This window comes from Cydia splendana, chromosome 26, assembly GCF_910591565.1.
Source record: "Cydia splendana chromosome 26, ilCydSple1.2, whole genome shotgun sequence".
NCBI classification, from domain to species: Eukaryota; Metazoa; Arthropoda; class Insecta; order Lepidoptera; family Tortricidae; genus Cydia; species Cydia splendana.
In genome coordinates, this window is record NC_085985.1 from 9076106 (window position 1) to 9096534 (window position 20429).

At 38.7% G+C, this 20429-nt stretch overlaps 1 protein-coding gene and 1 long non-coding RNA gene across 2 annotated transcripts; both read right to left on the bottom strand.

The window, feature by feature from the left end:
- Positions 1-9027: 9027 nt before the first annotated feature.
- Positions 9028-18556, bottom strand: LOC134803119 (zinc finger protein 37-like). The gene is made up of 5 exons (XM_063775826.1): positions 18436-18556; positions 18076-18258; positions 16459-16728; positions 15593-15682; positions 9028-9136 (listed from the first exon to the last, which is right to left on the bottom strand). Exons 2-5 carry the CDS (start codon positions 18189-18191, stop codon positions 9055-9057), a joined length of 558 nt encoding a protein of 185 aa, XP_063631896.1. The 5' UTR covers positions 18192-18258; positions 18436-18556; the 3' UTR covers positions 9028-9054.
- On the bottom strand, positions 9534-14858 carry LOC134803125 (uncharacterized). The gene is made up of 4 exons (XR_010145942.1): positions 14582-14858; positions 13394-13936; positions 12994-13179; positions 9534-11640 (listed from the first exon to the last, which is right to left on the bottom strand). It is a non-coding gene; the product is annotated as an uncharacterized LOC134803125 (long non-coding RNA).
- Positions 18557-20429: the final 1873 nt, after the last annotated feature.

Sequence of the window (20429 nt, forward strand, 5' to 3'; positions counted from 1 at the left end):
CAATTTGTAAATTTCGGGTAGTTATAACATTTATTGGTTAACCAACCAATTACAAAACCGCCTGGATGAGTCACTGAACGACCTGACTTTAACCTACATTATTTCATAGTCTAATAAAACATGGTCTTCCATTCCCAGAGTGACACGGGCCTACGTCACAACAACATGGCCGCTATATATAGCGCTATCGCATATTATCATATAGCGCTGTCGCATGATGACGTAGGCCCGTGTCAGTTAGGTGACCTAGAAAAGACGGGAATGGAGTACCAGGCGGAGTATATTATTATACCATGCATTATTTGATCATGTAATGTTTTCATCTACCCTCAACTGGCTTAAGGAGTTATTTGAGGGTAGATTATGTTTACTTTTATTTAAATACCTAAAGATACAGAGTATAGCGTCAAGTAGCGGAATTATCAGTACAATAGATGTCGCGACGAACGGAAAGTCTAATGCTTAACAATTATCAGCTAATATTATAACCAGATTAACCGGAGCTCTATTTTCAAATCCTTCGGCTTGTAATATTAGTTCGCTTGCCCAATATTACAGGGTTCTATGTTACATTTTCAAGATAGTTGAAATTCGACTTAATGTCACTATGACAGTGTTCAAATTTCAGTTCGATAAAAGGAAACATAGAACCCTGTAATATTGGGGCAGCGAGTTGTAAATTGTTGAGCATACACTTTTCGTCAGGCGATACTTGTGATATCTAGTGTCGAGTAGCGGTACTAATAATTCCGCTACTTGACGCTAGATGTCGACTACGAAAATAATAAGCGTTTTGGTATCAAAGCTGATGTATAGAGTGAGCACTATGGTTTTGTTTAGGTGGAAAATTCTACGACATAAATATGTGCGAATTGTATGGGTGGGAAACATGTAATATGACACATGTCAATCGTCAGATGAACGACAGGGAGGCCCCAATGTGTCGTACACACGCCCGGGTGGACCGTACGCTTGTTAACCACCATGTAGGTTAAAAATGACAGTTGTAGTCGCCTCTATGGATCCAGTATGGCAGTGATAATATGGCGATCGTAGAATTTTTGCAGTAATTTAGTAGAATTTTAGTTGACTACTGGCAGCATTGGTAGTATTCCTAATACTGGGATGGTAGATTTTAGTAGAATTTTTAGTTGTAATTATTTTATGGACAATCATTATTTTTAGCATTTATTTTTGGACTAATATTATCTTTAATCACTGAATCAGCGCCATTTAATGGTTTTTAATACATTTTAAATTAATAAACTGGCAAATTTTAAATAACAAAATCCAGTATTCCGTTTTTTGTCACGTTATTCAGTTATTTTTAATTTTGACATTAACTGCTTTGGTAGTTTTTAACGGGAGCTGGCAACACAGATAACTTTGTGGGAAAAAAACAAATAGTCTAAAAGAAAGCTTTAGAAGGCAGCTAAAATGCTACTTCAACTTAAAAGTGAATTAAGTATAAGCGTAGTGAACATTTTTTGACAAAGGCAACACTGTATCTTATATAAAAGTGACAAATATTGGACTAATGCTCTGGTTTCCTAGGATAGCTACACGGCACCACTATCCTAGGAAAACCGATCTTTATCAAAGCTTTTTGAATGTACTCCGATTTCTAATTTTATTTCAAAAAATCTACCAAATATTTTTACATCGTTTCAGCTGGGTTCCACTAGTGTTGGTTACCACATACCATACCATACCACAGACATAAACCCTAGCGTGAACGTAACTTACTTTTCGTTTGTTTTTTTTTGTAGCATTAGAAAGATACAATACAATACAATATAAATATTCTTTATTGCACACCTCAATAAAAGAAGACAGTATAAAAGAAAACAGAAATACAAGCAGAGGTAAACAACAGGCGGATAAGCGATCTTGACATGTCTTTTAATTGAAAAACACTTTTTAAAAATCAGTAACTATTACTTACTAAAGCAGAAGAATATAAGTGATCGTATTAGATTCATAATTGTTACATATTTGCCGTGACTTATTTTTAAAACGTGTTATTCAATTAAAAGACACATCAAGATTGTTTACCTATTTTCTAATACTAAAAAAACGAACTATAGTTTATGTCTTTTCAAATCGGTACAAAGTTTACTTAAAAAAAATATATAAGTTTGATTGATTGATACGGTACAGTTGGATAGGCGGACTCTGTATGGCTGATCACTGATTTAGTTTTTTTTTACATTTTACTAATTTAAATTACTCATGAAATATTTATGTGTAACAATTATCTTGTATTTTTTCGCCCAGATTTAAAATACCATAAATAAAGACCCAAGATCGCATTTTTATCGCTTGTCACTATGCCTGTCACGTTCTAACAAGTGCGAAAGTGACGGGCATAAACTGAAAAACGTAATTAAATTCCAAAAAAAGTAAGACAATGTTGCCAAATAATTTATTTGTAAAATAGTAAATTCCTTTTTTATAAATAAACACGCTAAGATAATTTATTTATTGGTAATTTTACTCCTACGATTTAAAAAAAGTACTTTTATTTACTTATTTTTACATAAATACAAGACGCGCTAGTAAAAAGTGGCAACATTGTCTTACTTTTTTTGGAATTTAATTACGATTTTCAGTTTAGTGACAGGCAATAAAAATGGAAACATGACGCGTTCGCAGCAATGGCAATATGTTGGTAGATTTTTTGGAAATATGAATCCAGATGCCCTGAATTACTGAAAGAAAGTAAAATTTTTTGCATGAATCAATATATGAAATGATGAATATCACAGCTCAGCTGACTTAGAAATGCATGGTAGAAATTATTTGTATATTTTTTGAAATATGTAGGATCCTAGGTGTAGTAAGATTGCCTTAGAATTGTGAAACTTGTAACATTTTGAAATATTTATTATAACAGGCACTTTTGTGTGAAGAAAGGCAGAATTTGTAGACAATAGTACTTTATGGGCAAAGTTGGAGTAAAATGGTAAAGTTGTAAAGATTTTCTAATCATACGAAAAGCGTCAATGAAATAGAAATGAGGTACTGAAATGTTGTGTTGTATTAACGGTCAGTAATCGAAATGTTCCCAAAATTTCCATACTTAATTGTTGCCATGTTTAAGCATTTTATGTCAAAAATATGACAGTTGCGTAGAAAGTGGCGCCCTCATTTACTTTCTTTTTGTTGTTGCCCTCATTTAATAGGGGGTATTACTGCAATGTTCTGCCGCCAGAGTGCAGCACTAACCTAGCTAGTAAACCATAGAGTAACTTATACATACTGTGCCTTAAACTGTTTTTTGACAAGTTTTCACAGACAATAAAAATAAAAATAAATAAAATATGACATTGATGCATCATGGCGGTTTGTTGACAAGGGCCTACCGGGAAACGCGAAAATCTAAATTTAATTATCTGCCTCTTTATAGCTCGGATATGCAAGAGTGATAGAGAGGTTAGATAACGAAATTTAGATTTTCTTGTTTCGCGGAAGACTCCCAAATTGTGATGGATAGTGGTAGGGGCGCCCCCTGCGCAGAGTTTTGCGTAATATTCCCCATTACATTTACACAGGGCCGTCTTTAACTATGCTGGGGCCCGTGGGCACATATGAATTAGGAGCCCTTTTGGAAATTAAAGAAAGCTAATTAAATTAACATTTTTCTATGATCTTCTATTTATTATGGGTGTTCAAATATACTGTTACTGTCTGTCCTTCGGGGCCCCCGAGGATGGGGGCCCTGGGCACGGGCCCCGTGTGCCCTTGTGGTAAAGACGGCACTGCATTTACATTTAAGAAAATACAGGTATTACCATGTCCATATATGTACTTATGATGCAAATTCTGCGTTCCTTCTAGATACTACAATGTGCCTTCGATGTAAAATGATAACATTCCTCAGGCTTCTTATGATAAATGCCTTGTATAAGTAACTCGTGTATCATACATGTAGTCGTATGTATTGTGTACTCTTCCATATAACAGAGGCTCCAGTGCCCGACAGCACCAATAATCGACATTTTCAATTATAATGTCGATTTTCAATCGACATGGCAATAAAGCTGACAGCAAGGTGTCGATTATAGGGGTGTTTACGCTAGTTCAGTGATATAGCACATTAAATAGTGATTTGAATGATTGTGTATGTTAAATCTGCAAGTTTGGGGCAAAGTTGTCACCCTAAACGAAACTTAGACGCGGGCTATTTTACCCCTAAGGGGTAAGTTTTTAAGAAAAATTCCTTTCGGAGGCAAAAATATGAAATGATAAACAATTGATATATGAACCATATAATTATTGTGTATTATTGACGTGATAACGTCTTATAAATCGATGAACACCGGTAGCATGCACGAAAAAGTGTCACGTTGTGGACATATCTCTATAGTAACGTTGTGGACGGATCTCCATGGTAACGTTACGGACACGTTTTCTTATGACGTTATCACGCAAAATTATCGTCCGTAAACCGACTTTACAGACAACCATATTTTTTTATTGAATCAAGGATTTAAAAAAATCGATTCTGATAAGTGGGCAATGTTACCCCTCAGGGTATAATTATCCGCGTTTACGGTACTTATGATAATTCAGATGTATCCGACCTCTCAAATGTATTGTATTATTGTATATGTATTTTTGATAACTAACATAAGCAGCTTAGTAACAGAAAAGATTCATAGATTTTATAAGATTCCAAGTCTAAAAAAAACATGCTTAATTTTTTTTTAAGTAGTAGAGCATATTTATTAAACATTAAGCAAATAAATATTGTATATACACTTATAAACTAAAAGTAACTAAATTATAGTAAGTATCCTACATTAATAAAAATAAAATATCCCCTAAACCTAAACTACAAAAAAAAAAAACGGGTTGCACTCCGGGAGTGCCGGCAGAAGTGAAAACTCAATAAATGTCTGCAGCACTATGTATAATTAAGGTTAACGCCATCTAGCGTTATTTCGTCGCATTACTTGAAACCCCTAAGCACATCACTGTGAGTACTACAGTTATATTAATACCAGTTTGAGGGAAACTCACTAGATGGCATTTAAAACAAAAAAGAAAAACACAATGACATTGTCCGTCACACGTGACGTCTCGCAAGCTCCCTGCGCCGTCAAAAAGAAACAGCAGGCTCAGGCATACATTTTCGCCGCGCGGTAGAAAGAGAGGGATACGCCTTACGCTGTCTCGAGTTTAACATTTTTTCCCCACCTCAAAAAGTGCACAGCGCCGCTAAAGAAGTTTTCACTTCAAAAATCACGCTCAAAACTACGCCCTACAGCGCCATCTACTGTCAAATCGTATACGATTTTTTAATTTTACACATCTTATAAAATCAATGAATCTTTGGTAACAGTATTGAAATACACGCATTTACTTAGTATTATACGATAATAGACCCTAAGTCTTCGCAGTAAAGACCAAAACCAAAACAGTATTATGTTCCACGACCATTTTAGAAATATCACTAGATTTAAATAGGTAAGCTTTATTTAATCTACTTATTATTTCTATTTTATACAGGTAAAAACATCAGTGACAAGTAAAAAAACTGTATATTTTGACTACTTTTGACTAATTTGTAATTTTTTTTTTAATATATGAATCGTCTTTTACTGCAAATATTCAAATTAATGTATTGTAAACACTATATTGGTTAATGTAAAAAAAAAACTTGATTGAGTACATAAAAATAATACGAGTAAGTTATAAAAAACAACATCATGATGAAATAATTCAAATTCGATGTATTCTTTAAATACAAAAAACAATATGTACAAAACTACAATTATTTAGCTTTTCTATACTGTAATTTTATTATTGAGATTATATAAGACTTATTTTTACCAAGTGACAAGTATTCAACATGAAATAAAATCCAAGTTTTTTTTATAACAAACACATAGTTGTCCACTTAGGCAATACAAATGCGATATAAAAAAAACGGGTTATTCCCACTAGTTACCACCAAGCTGTTCCCAGTGGTAAAGTGAGAAAAACAAAATCTCTTGTTACCACTGGTAACAACTTGGTGGTAACTAGTATAAATAACCCAACACATGACATCTATGCCTTTTTACCACGAACCTTTTTACCACGTGATAATACGATTGTATTGTATTACATAAATCTAAATGAGTGACAGATCTTAGTGTACATAAAATAATTTTAGATATGATTTTAGCTAAGTTTATCCCTGTATATATTTAGTATGAGCCATTTTAGTAATAAGTTGATCGCATGGAATGATCAAACTATGTACCTATTTATGATTTTATAGATTTTGTTTCATGAAAATCTATTTTTAACCTTTTGACCGCCACAGACGTCGAATGACGCGCGCGGCTACATCCCAATATCAACCTTCGTGCATTCTAGCAAGGTTCATAATGGCGCGTCGCATGATAGCACAGTATAAATAATAGTACTAGGTACAGAAGACTCACTCTCTAACAAAACGCGTCTGTTACGATCAGGCGGCGTAGCACGGTCGCGTTTTTACCCCTTGTCGCCATGCCCGTCACGTTCTAACAAGTATGTAAGCGCGAAAGGGACGCGCATAGTGATAGTCGATAAAAATGGAACCGTGCTGCGCCCGCAGGACAGATATGGCCGCTAGGTGGCGACAGCGCCACGCGCGGCTTATGGCTAGCCACCAAAATTGGTGTGGAACGGATGTACTTGTAGCTACCTGTAGCAAAGCGACGAAACGCGGAGTGAGCCACGCCTGGCGATAGGCGTGGCGTTCAAAGGGTAAGAGCGTTTTCAGATTGTCCGATCCGATATCGGATGTCGGAAGTAAAATGTGAGATACAGCTGGTCAAGCAAATCTTGTCAGTAAAAAAAGGCGCGAAATTCAAATTTTCCATGGGACGATATCCCTTCGCGCCTACATTTTTCAAATTTGCCGCCTTTTTCTACTGACTAGATCTGCTTGACCAAGTATATATGTGTTTTTCTGTATTTATTTGTGCATATAATAAATCATTATTCCTAAAAAACGATAGATAACGCAATAAAGGCGGACTTAATGCCAACGGCACCGTCCTGCAGCTGTTTTTATCATTGCCACCTTCCGACATCCGATATCGGAAAAGCGCTTCCGATAATTTTAGCCATGTCGGAGCCCCCGTCCGCCGATATTTTTTTTTGTAATTATGTGTATGCATAATGTTTGTTGTAGTGTGCGTGACCGTTAAACCCGGCGCCCGCCGCGCCCCCGCGGCCTGACTACGCGGATGTAGGATCCTACATCCGATATCGGATCGGACAATGTGAAAACACTCTTAAGTGTCCTAATCCAAGCAATATAATGCCTGTATTTATGGAATAGCATAAGTGACGCCTGCTAAGACGTGCCTTACGTCTATTGACTGAACGTAACACACCACAAACTGAAAAGATTACATAATTGTCCAAATAAAATAAAACACTGCTGAAAAGTTATCTGTTAAAAAATAACCTGTCATTCTTGAAGTATGTACAGTCGACGCCAAAGATATGTTTACACTTGCACCTTACTCCTTTGTAATAAGGCGAAAAATGTAAACATATCTTTGACGTCGACTGTACCTAGTGCATCATTGTTTTCCATCGTATTTTCTCGGAAACGTTCGTATTCGTCATGCTACTTCAGTCAACCTCGGTACCTACTTTTTGTACCGAGACTGACTGAAATAGCAAGCCACGTTCGTACGTTTCCGTGAAAAAAACGATGGAAAATAATTATGCACTACAACGGTATATGGAATATGGATAACCCACAATAAGCTAATTTTGAAAGTAGAGGTGTTTGATATTTACCTAAATTTTACTTTTCTGTGCACGGTACAGAAAAATTCTTTTTTTTTTGTTATTTTTCAAAACACGTCAAAATATCTAAAATAATTTAAATAATATTAGAGCTGTATTACATGCTACTATACAGGGTGGCTAAAAAATAAGTGCATTCCCATTGCCAGGAAGGTTTTGGGATTATACTGAGCAACTTTTACTATGGGACCAACCCCGAAATCGCGAAAAAAAAAATTTACCCTCCCATAGAAAATGGACCAGTCGGGTTTGGTCCCATAGTAAAAGTTGCTCAATATAATCCCAAAACCTCCCTGGCAACGGGAATGCAGTTATTTTTTAGCCACCCTGTATCGCCGTTTTGAAGGTAACTTGACCATAACATTGAGGTATTACCTCGTTATTTATGTAACAAAAGCAGTGCACTTAATTATGACAATTACTTTGCCCGCATGGCAAAGTTACCCTCATTGTATCAATGGGCAATGTTGCCCGGGTATTATAGAATAGACATAACTCGTTATTTATGTAACAAAAGCAGTGCACTTAATTATGACAAATACTTTGCCCGCATGGCAAAGTTAGCCTCATTGTATCCATGGGCAATGTTGCCCAGGTATTATAGAATAGACATATGTAATACTCTGCATTTGAAATGGATAACATTTTGTTCAAGTACTTTTGTAAATAAACAGTATTTTAATACAAGAGTTGTTTTCTTCCGTTTGACCGCCAAACATGGTATAATAATATACTCCGCCTGGTACTCTCTTCCCGTCTTTTCGTGGTCACGTGACTGACACAAGCCTACGTCATCATGCGACAGCGCTATATGATAATATGCGATAACGCTACATAAAGCGGCAATGTTATTGTGACGTAGGCTTGTGTCACTCTGGGAAGAGAAAACCATGTTTTATTAGACTATGCCGCCAGAGACGTCAGTCATATGACGCGCGCGACTACAGCCACAGAATAAATAATAGTACTACCGTACAGAAAGGACACTTCCTACAAAAACGATGTTTGACAGCGGTTCAGGGTCGAATCATGCGGTCCCTTTCTAACTATTCCTTTCGGCTATTTAGGGTTGTCGAAATTCAAGTTTCGTCACCAAAATTGGTGTGGAACGGATGTACTTGTAGCTACCTGTAGCAAAGCGACGAAATCGCGGAGTGAGCCACGCCTGCTTTGGGTACGGAACCCTAAAAATCGCAGATGATAGGGAATTTGTCAAAGATTACTCCAAATGAAACAAGTAGGTAATATAAATCACGTGTTTAATTTCATAATACATTGCATCGAGTGCCGCACCAGGCCGCCATTCGCCTTCGAACAGTTGCATAGGTGACATCTGTCAAACAAACAAAACAATAGTTATGTAGCTACAGTACATTTACTGCCATCTTTCGACAGAAGATTAACCTATACCAGGCTGACATTTCAAAAATGACAATCGAATGTCAGTCTTACTCATCGAAAATAGAACACATGTTTGAAGGAACTTTTGACAGAAGCGCCGTGTGAGTCTGTTCATTTTTAGGTTATTTTCCTTTATAAATAATATCCTTTGTAAATTTCATCCTTATTTATTAACTTGGTTGAGGTTTATTTACATAAATTAGTTTATTAATACATTTGTTCTGATACAAAGCTAGGGTAAGGCCTTTTTGGCCTTAGGGCCAATGGTAGGGAATGAGAAGGAAAAGCCACCTGACGAGACCGATGGTAACTCTAATGTTATGGTTGGTATGGACATTGAAAATAATTCTAGAAAAAGAAACTTGCAAACATTAGACTTATCACCGGTCAGTAGCCCACAAGAACCGGCTCTTAAAAAAATTACAACCAACGTCAACAAAGAGATCTCGGAACAGGTAATAGCAATAGTAAATGAGGATGCCACCAACCCCCACGTAGATAAACAACGCGATGAGAATGCTAACCCACTTTTGTACAAACACCCTGATCTTGACACAGAAGGCAGAGGATACAATGCAGACGACGATGGCCCATTTGTGGTTCACATCTCAAAGGAATCTTCTGCTGACTCCAGGTCAACACTGAAAGCCATCTATGTAGGTACGCTCTTAACACAGGCAAATGTCACAAATATTAAGAAGGACGGGATAAAATCTGTAGGCCGCAATAGAGTTTCAGTAACATTCAATAAAGCCGTTGATGCCAACTCTATCTTAAAAAACCCTATGTTAGATAAATACAAACTATCAGCAAACATACCAACATACAACATTTCTCGTATGGGTCTAGTTCGAGGAGTTCCAACGGATTGGTCCATGACTGATTTCGTTAAGGGTACAAATTTAATAGAAGGTAAAGGTAGGATTCTGAAAGCGCGTCGCCTACAAAGGAAAGTGACTAAGGAAGATGGATCTCCATCCTGGGTTCCAACCCAGACTGTAGTAGTTACTTTTGAAGGTCAAACTTTGCCATCTAGAATATTTGCTTATTATACTTCTCTAGTGGTGGAAGTATACCTACTGCCAACAATTCAATGCCGAAAATGCCTTAGATTTGGACACATTCAGACTCAATGTCGCTCAGATGCCCGCTGCTACAAATGTGCCCAAAAGCACCCGGGTGATGGGTGTAATGTAGCTCCCGAACACATATCCTGTATTTTTTGCACTGCCCGACACTATGCCACTGACAGAAACTGCCCAGAACATCACCGACAAAAGTCCATCAAACTGATAATGTCTGAAAGAAACATTTCATATGCTGAAGCATCCACACAAGTCCCAGTTGTTAGTCGTAGACCCTATGCGGACGTTGCAAATATAATGTTTGGCCCCACAAGAGAACCTTCCCCCCCATCACAATCAACCTTTGACTTAACAGATTTACCTTCTACCCCTCCCAGAACCTCTCACCGCAAAACAGTATTTTTGTCACCTCGGTCAAGACCTTCCTTGTCCCCAGGTTATGACCAACAAGCCCATAACAATATAGTCCGACCCCCTCCATCCCAAATTCCCAACGGACAAGCCCTCAATAACTCATACACCAGAGAAACTCCAAATGAGGACCTCATGGAGCTCCTCCTAAAACTGTTGACTAATATCATCGCCAAATGGAGTGATATATTACCGAACGACGTTGCACCTATAATGTTGACCCTAGTAGAAAAACTCTCCTTCCCTCACCACCACGGACCGCCAGGCCACATTTCTTCAATGGAATAGCCGGAGTATTTTTCCTAAAAAAACAGATCTCATCCAGCTGATCAATGACCATTCTGTGTCTGTCGCGGCCATCTCGGAGACGTGGCTGAGGCCCGGGTCTCGGTTTAGACTCCCGGGCTTCTCATGCCTCCGGGATGACCGCGTCGATGGACGTGCAGGATGCGCTCTGTTGATCAAGCAATCCTACCCCTTCTCTCAAATTCCCCTCCCTCCTCATGGAAATGAAATTAATGCCGTAGCCGCTAAGGTTATGGGCATTAATTTCATTTCAATATATATTCCTCACCCTGACCTTGACCTTATTCCTGAATTATCTTCTATCCTAACCTCTGTCCCTCCTCCTCATATAGTTTTAGGCGATTTTAATTCACATAACATTTCTTGGGGATCATACCATTCGGACGGGTTTTCGTCACTCTTGTTAGAAATCTTCGATGAAATCAATGTTTGCGTTATAAACGACGGATCGCCCACACATCGAGTCTATCCAGGCCAGAACCCACAATCCGTTCCCGACTTGTCAGCTTGCTCCCCTAATTTGGCCTCATTGTTATCTTGGACTGTGCTTCGTCAGTCCTATGGCAGCGATCACTTTCCCATTGTTATTTCCAAGCCCTCATCTGTTCTTCCATCCCCGGCTCCTGAACCTCTTCTGAAATACAGATTACAATCAGCTGACTGGTCGAAATTTTCACTTTATGTCGAAACAAAAATTAAAGAATGGGACTCTAACTTAAATGACAATAGGGAAAATTACTCAAAATTCAAAAATTTACTTTTAGAAGCAGCTGATAAGTTTATCCCCCGGAAAAATAACAAAAAGGATAAAATTCTTTCACCTCCATGGTGGAATGCTGACTGCACAGCTGCCGTGAAAGAGAGGGATGAAGCTGAACAAAGATTCAATGAATCAGGTGACATACAGGACTTCATCAATTTCAGGAAAACCTCGGCCCGCACTAAACGCTTATTGTCCAAAACAAAGAAAAAGGGTTGGAAAGGGTTCTGTGAGAGCTTGTCCCCTAGAACTCCCCCATCAGTTGTATGGAAGAATATAAGGCGGTTCAGAGGGTCCTTTAAACCGGATATCATATGCTCTTCTGACAGGTCGGCTTGGCTCTTGGACTTTGCTGATAAACTGGCACCCCCAACTGCCCCAGAATTATCCTGCGTAGTGTCGCCACCACTCCCTCCTCCGTCGACCACCTTTGACGAACCGTTTTCGGTTTCTGAGCTCAAAATAGCTTTGGATGGACTACGCAACACTTCACCAGGAGAAGATGGTATTCCTTACTGTTTTATAACAGAACTGAGCTCATTCTCACAGGAATACTTCCTTGGCATTCTGAATCACGTGTTTGACTCAGGAGAGATCCCAGAAGATTGGAAAACTCAAATTGTCATCCCAATTCTGAAACCGACTAAAAATCCACAAGAGGCCAGCTCGTACCGACCGATTGCGCTCTCCACTACGATGGGCAAGATACTTGAGCACCTAGTAAAGAATAGGCTAGAGTGGTATGTCGAGAGCAGAGGACTATTAGCAAACACCCAATTCGGTTTTCGAAAAGGTAGGAGCACAATGGACAGCTTAAACATACTAACCACGGATATCAGACTTTCGCTTTCTAACAATGAGGACCTACTAGGATGTTTTCTTGATATTTCGGCAGCTTATGACAATGTCCTTCTTCCGGTGCTCAGAGCAAAAATGCTACATCTGAGCATTGCAGTGAAGATTGTACAAATTGTCTCCAATCTATTCATAGGAAGAACCATCAAAATCCGTGATGGCAGTTCTTATCTTTCTCCTCGTACACTATGGCAGGGCCTTCCTCAAGGATCCGTTCTTAGCCCAATACTTTACAGCATATATACATATGATTTAGAGCAAGCCGTGTTACCCTTCTGTAACATTCTACAGTATGCAGATGATCTAATCCTCTACACTTCCGCAAAATCTATTGATACAGCATCTGCAAGGTTGAACATGGGCCTGAGTTACCTGAAGGATTGGCTTGAAGAGCATGGTCTGTCTTTGTCACCTTCCAAGAGCTGTGCTGTGATCTTCAGTCGCAAAAGGAACATGCCAACTGCAGATGTTCATTATGGTGAAGAAAGCATTCCCAATAACGAATCAACCAAATTCCTGGGTATCATCTTGGATCGGAAAATGAGTGGAATACCTCATCTGAAATACATACAGGACAAGTGTGAAAAAGGAATCAACATTTTGCGGGCTCTATCAGGAGTTTGGTGGGGTTCTCATCCATATTGTCAAAAGCTACTTTATAATGCTATTATCCGCAGCCACATGGACTATGGATCCTCTATATTAGAACCATGTAATAAGGAATCCTTAAAAAAGTTGGATTTAATACAGGCTAAATGCTTAAGAATCATACTTGGTGCCATGAGATCTTCCCCAAAAAATGCCATGCAAGTAGAATGTGTGGAGCCTCCTCTGGCGCTGCGTAGACAATATCTTGCTGACAGGTTCCTCATAAGAGCTATCTCCAACTCCAATCACTTGCTGATTACACGCTTGCGGGCTCTTGCTTCATTGGTCACTGAAAACCCATATTGGATGCATAAGGAGTTTCCAAAAATTATTATTACTTATTCTAAATTAAATCGTATAAACCCCATATTATATAAATCAGGAACAAACCCCTTATTTGAAACAAAATTTGAAACTTTAATTTACACCCCTAGTGTTATTTTAGACCTTGGAATTTTTAAAAATGACCCGGGAGCTAACTGCAAATTTAAAAAACTTTTAGAAAAGTGGGAAGACTACTTACCGGTGTTTACTGACGCATCAAAAAATAATTCCGCAAATTGTGTTGGAGCAGCAGTGGTGGTTCCAAAATATAGCATTGTCTTGATGTTTAAGTGCCCTCCTCAATCATCCATTTTTACAGGCGAGGCTGTTGCCATCTTGGAAGCTGTAGCATACGCGGATTCTCACAATATAACAAAAATGTTCATATTTACAGATAGCAGGAGTTGTCTGCAAGCTATTATGGGCAATCAGTTTAAAATGAAAGCAAAATTTCCCTTAATACTTCAGATCAAAACCTTACTAAGAAAATGTGAATCAAAGGGGTTAAAAATAGTACTTGGGTGGATCCCGGGCCATTGTGGCATTCCTGGAAATGAGTCTGCAGACTTATGGGCAAAGAGAGCTATTGAGATGGGATCACCAGGCCACGACAGGATATACAGTTCTGACCTTTTAAACCATGCACAGACTGATATGTTTAACACGTGGCAAAATCTCTGGAATTCTTCCAGATTGGAGGTAGGAAAACATTATGGCCACATTCAGCCCAATATTCCACGTAAACCATGGTTTTTCAGATTCCGAGCATACCCTAAATGGGTCACGTCTACAATTTGCCGTTTACGCTTAGGGCCAGTTTGTACGCCTGTATTCCTTGCCAAGATACGGGTCCGGGATACGTCACTGTGCGAATGTGGGTTAGACGAAGGCACCGTAGATCACATTTTCTTCTCTTGTCCGAGATTCAATTACTCTTTGTATGATGTGTTACCTTCAAATATTCCGCGACCCATTAATTTTTACTCACTTCTCACTCTAATGGACCCGCCCCTAACTTCTATCCTTATTAAGTATGTACAGGAACATAATATAAAACTTTAATTCTTACTGCTCGTCTTACTATTATTTTCTATCTATCTATATAATTTAATCTCTACGTTTTTTCCTCCATTTCATCCGCTATGTTGCTTGCCTTAACAATCTGTCATCCGCTTTCCGCTCTTTTTCACTAATGTTGGTACTATGTTAATTGTGTCATGTCATGTATTTGTCTGTGATGTCCATAATAATTTGTTTGTTTTAGGTTCCCAGTCTATCCTTCCACAAAAATCAAAATTAAACCGAACATTCTCGTCTCATAAGTCAAAAGTCTACACCTCGACATTGGCAGAATCCACCTTGCTAAATTTAGCGAGGAGTAAAAGCCATAATAATAATTAAAAAAAAAAAAAAAAAAACACATGTTTGAAGTCCCGTATGTGGGAAATATATATCCCTTAGCCTGGGAAAGGGTTAAGACTGTTAGAACGCCATTTGACTTTGATCATTATTCTTTCACTGATATGTGTTAACTTGTTAAATATTAATATTGACGCCATCTACTCGAGAGTAGGCTGAATATGGCGCCATCGCTCGAAATGATTGCACCATACCTTTGACCTATAGTCAGGGGGGTGTCACTACGCAGTTTAGGTACATTTGGCCGGCGAGCCGCCCGGGCCGGTGTATGGCAGTGGGCGCCGCTCCACCGCGCGTCGTGTCACGTGGCGCTCGCGCAAACAAGATTCACCGTTCGTGCGCGGTTATAAGTTTCAATTTTGTTGCAGGCGGCGAGTATAGGTATAATTTTATACCTAAATCTGACTTTTGTGAAGGAGTGAATTTTCTGTACGGTAGTACTATTAGTTATTCTGTGCTATAGTCGAGTAGATGGCGTTAATTTAAATATTAACAAATTAACGCATATCAGTGAAAGAATAAGGATGATGGATACAAAGTCCTTCAGTCAAAATCTTAGAATACAATATTATGGTCTCACCTGGTTTTGAAGTGTTGTATTAATTCCTTCAGAGTTTTCACACGGTGATCACACTCCGTGCACTTGTAAGGCTTTTCCTTCATATGAATGCTGTAATAGTATAAGTAGAATTTAATACTACCTAGATGAATTAATAACAAACAAATAGAAAAAAAAACTAAACGTAAAAATTAAACTTATAAGTAAAAAATGCTCCCCAGGTCACCTTCATGAGTTATGGTGCCCAGAAGGCTGGCAGCTTTACCTTTTTGGATGGCCAGGCTTATCCTCTGGCCGAGGTAGCTGCCAGCCCTCCGCTCACCTACCTACTATATTTAAATACATAGAAAATTATGAACACTAAGAGAGCTGTTGGCCTACCGGTAAGAGCGTACGACTTTCAATCCCGATGTCGCGGGTTCAAACCCCGGCTCGTACCTATGAGTTTTTCGGAACTTATGTACGAAATATCATTTGATATTTACCAGTCGCTTTACGGTGAAGGAATACATCGTGAGAAAACCGGACTACTCCCAGCAAAGCCTAGTTTCCCCTCAGGGTTGGAAGGTCAGATGGTAGTCGCTTTCGTAAAAACTAGTGCCTACACCAATTCTTGGGATTAGTTGCCAAGCGGACCCCAGGGTCCCATGAGCCGTGGCAAAAGTCGGGACAACGCGAGGATGAAGAAGAGAAGTTTATGAACATACATAATTAACATGACCAACACCCTCTATTTAAGAAAAATAAAACAACAACAACACAATAAACAACAACATAAAGATTGGAGAAGGCCTTTGCCACCTGGCAAACACACTAAAATGGAAAAAGTGAAATATATGAACTAGAAATGTATTGTTCGACTAAAGGCTAAAAAAAAAATAACTTACCTCATATGTATCTTCAGACTCGCCTGCCTCTTAGTATAATAACTACACTCCGGACACTTTATAAATTTCTCCTTAACGTTACAGCTTGGGCATGGCATGCACTGTCTCTTCGGTACCGGCTGCTCTGGCCTCTTGTGTGTGAGCGAGTGAGTCTGCATTGCATCCTTCTTTAGCGTTGCGTAGCCACATATGCCGCAGTGGTACAGTGCTTTCAGCTCTCGTATTTTGACGTTGTTGGGTATCTTTGATGGTGGCCTTGGTTCAGTTAAGCTGAAATTTTAAAAAGGTTACTGTCTGGTGAATTTTGATTATAAAATAAAACTACAATAAAATTAACACATTCAGTGCCGAAAACACTATGGGTATTTTATGATTTCGTTCCCAGGCCGATGACCCGATAGTCAGGATCGTGGTACTACTGCTTTATATGACGAAATTGTTGTGGCCTGGCGTCTTGTTTGGCTGGGTGGCAATGAATGTGTTAACTGTACACTCTTCATTCTCTAACTAAACTATAAAACCAGGGGTGCTAAACTCCTCGTTTCGGGCATTCTCAGCTCCATTCGGCTCAGCATTGCTCCGAGCAATTATTAGGATTGGCTTACTATTTCTTTTTTATTAACATTAATTGCACATAAAAGATGGAAGTAAGTGTAATGGGTTAGTACTGATTGACTAGCACGTTATCTTTTCGTGGAGTAGCAAAGTAATATTTTGGTTGTAATTAATATGGATTTCCAAGTAACACCTGATTCTTTTTTTTTTTTTTTTTTTTTGTTTCATTGAGAAACAAACAGTCTTAAAATAAACATATGAACAACTTAGCTAGTAGCTACAAATTAATTTCGGTCTAGACCTATAGTTCCCTAATTTACAAAGATAATTTACAAATGTATAAAATTAGTGTAAACTTATAGTACCCAATTACATAAAAATTGAATAGATGTAAAAGAGAATAGACTCAAATTACAAGTATGCGGTTGCTTGCAACATTTCACACTTTCTTTACTTCAACAAAGAATATACAGTTTTCTTAAACAGACCTAATGAACTGCCAAACAAGTCTGCGTCCATACATTTTTCATAATTTGAGGTCACAATTTGAATAATACTATTTGGTACCTTGTCACAGTGACGTATGAGGTCCCTAGCGACATTCATATTGATTGTCACTTTAACAAGGTATGAAATGGTACCTAATGAAATTAAATTCTTTAACTGTACAAATTAAAGATTAAATTAAAAAAACCGGCCAAGTGCGAGTCGGACTCGCACACAAAGGGATCCATACCATTATCTATAAAAACGGAGACCCATCCAAGTACTGACCCCGCCCGATGTTGTTAACTTCGGTCAAAAATCACGTTTGTTGTATGGGAGCACCACTTAAATCTTTATTTTAATTTGTTTTTAGTTTTTGTTGTTATAGCGGCAACAGAAATACATCATCTGTGAAAATTTCAGCTGTCTAGCTATCACAGATCACGAGATACAGCCTGGTGACAGACGGACGGACGGACAGCGGAGTCTTAGTAATAGGGTCCCGTTTTACCCTTTGGGTACGGAACCCTAAAAAACTAACTATACGTACACTTGGTTGAACAATTTAGTACTTACTTATAATTGTGGTCCAATAACGGATCAAACAGGAAAGTCTCGCTTGTTTCTACTTCCACCTCTATCTGATCTGGAGACACTTCGTCAAGAAACAACACGGGGTTTTCGGAATCCATGACGAAAATCGGTGTCACACACTTGAGATCTTCAATATTATTATTAGTTATTGAGATTACTTAACTAAACGGAAGCTTTATTGATAAAAACAAAGAAAGAAATAAAGTATAAACAAACATAATAAAACTTAAAAATCTACAGATATAAAATTTGGCCCAGATCGCCGTCAACGGGCAAGGTGCCCATAAAGCTGGCCGTATTTCCCCGCTGTATGGCGATACTAATACTTAACTAAACTAACTTAACTACTAATGTATTTAAAACAGTATTTACAATGTTTATACGCTTTATTTCTTGAAAAATGCAGTAAAAATGACAATGCTAAAAAGCTAATTTTATTTATGAATGTTGACAATGACATGGGTGACACCGTGACATTGATAAGAGGCCGTTCAGATACTTGAACATATCCATCACAATGGGTCTACCGCGAAACAAGAAAATCGAAATTTCGTTATCTAACCTATCACTCTTGCATATTCGAGCGATAAAGACGCAGATAACTAAATTTCGGTTTCCCGGTAGGCCCTTGTTAACAAACCGCTTTGATGCATCAGGGCATTTTCATTTAACTTGTACTTTAAAGCGCGACTTAAGTCGTGTTTTAGTAACGTCTAACCGTTACATTCCTGACAAAATGTATAGGATTTGACATTGACCGTCAGTTTTGTAACGATTACGAACGCTAACCGGCCGTTAAAGGTGTTCAATTAAGTGAAAATGCCCATCAATGTCATATTTTATTGTCTGTGAAAACATGTCAAAAAACGGGGCAAGTGCGAGTCGGACTCGCGCACGAAGGGTTCCGTATCATAATACTTTGGTCAAAAACGTTGCTTAACTTTGGTCAAAAATCACGTTTGTTGTATGACATCAAACATCAAACATCAACATTTATTCAGCAAATAGGCCACAAGGGCACTTTTACACGTCATCATTGAATTTACATATAAGCAAAAATAATAACATCAACAATTTTATAAAATAAAACTAACAATTCAATCTAACGTATTACAATTACTAAGAGATGTATCTTCTTCTTCTTAGTCGGTACACTCTTGCCAGAGTGGTCGTGGTCATCATTGTGAATCTCGATGAGTGATGATCTTGCTAATACGGCGCCATTCGTCGCGGACTGCAGCTTTCCGGGTACATTCGTAAACCGAGCACTTAGTTGCGGCCTTGATCTGGTCTGTCCATCTCATTGGTGATCTACCACGTGGCCTGGTGCCTTCGACCTTTCCCTGCACTACGAGACGCTCTATGGAGTCATTACCACGACGAGAAACATGGCCGAAGAAAGTCAGAATGCGTGACTCCACTGTGGTTGATAGGCGCTGTCTGATGCCGAGTTCTTTTAATATGGAGTCATTTGTACGAAACTCTGTCCACGATACTCCTAGCATCCGTCTCCAGCACCACATCTCCAAAGCGTCAACTCTTTTCTTCTCGGTTTCACGAAGGGTCCATGTCTCCGACGCATAAAGGAAAATGGGGAATATTAGGCAGTAAACGAGTCTGGTTTTCGTGGTCTTGGTAATGTTCCTATTACCCCAAATCTTTTTCATTTTGTCCATAGCAGACCTAGTAATCGCCATGCGCCGCTTGATTTCGTCTATACACCCGCCTTCGTTGGATATTAACGCCCCAAGGTAAATATATGATTGGACAACCTCACAATTTCCTATGTGTGTGATCCCTGGTAAGTTGTTATTGACGCGGTCGACAATCATCATTTTGGTTTTTGTGCGATTTATTTTCAATCCAAATTCACGGCTTGTAGCTTCCATCTTATGCAGCAGATCTTCCATATGACGAGCACTAGTTGCGAATAAGGTCGTGTCATCCGCATAACGTAAGTTGGAGATCCTTCTACCGCCAATTACGACCCCGTCTGGCCAATCTTCCAAGGCAATTCTCATTATCATCTCTGTATAAATGTTGAATAGTAGAGGCGAAATTATACAACCTTGGCGTACTCCTGCATCAGGGTGGAAATCACTCGACAGCGTTTCATCCGTTCTAACTGATGCTGTTCCGCTCTCGTATAGATGCCTGAGTAAGTGTACAAGGTGTTTTGGTGTGCCCATATCCAGCAAAGATTTCCATAAGACTGGCCACTTCACCGAGTCGAACGCTTTCGAGAAATCAACAAAGCAAATGTACGTAGGCTTGTTGAACTCTCGCGCTTTCTCGATGATCTGGCGTACAGTAAAAATTTGCTCGCGGGTGCCTTT

What these genes read in the sequence shown, in the direction of transcription:
- LOC134803119 (XM_063775826.1), bottom strand. Translation starts at nt 18,191, where the DNA reads ATGGATTCCGAAAACCCCGTGTTGTTTCTTGACGAAGTGTCTCCAGAT. An exon ending in TTATTGGACCACAATTATAA is followed by an intron (nt 16,729 to 18,075) that starts GTAAGTACTAAA and finishes TTAAAATTTCAG; the next exon opens with CTTAACTGAACCAAGGCCAC. An exon ending in AGTCTGAAGATACATATGAG is followed by an intron (nt 15,683 to 16,458) that starts GTAAGTTATTTT and finishes ATACTATTACAG; the next exon opens with CATTCATATGAAGGAAAAGC.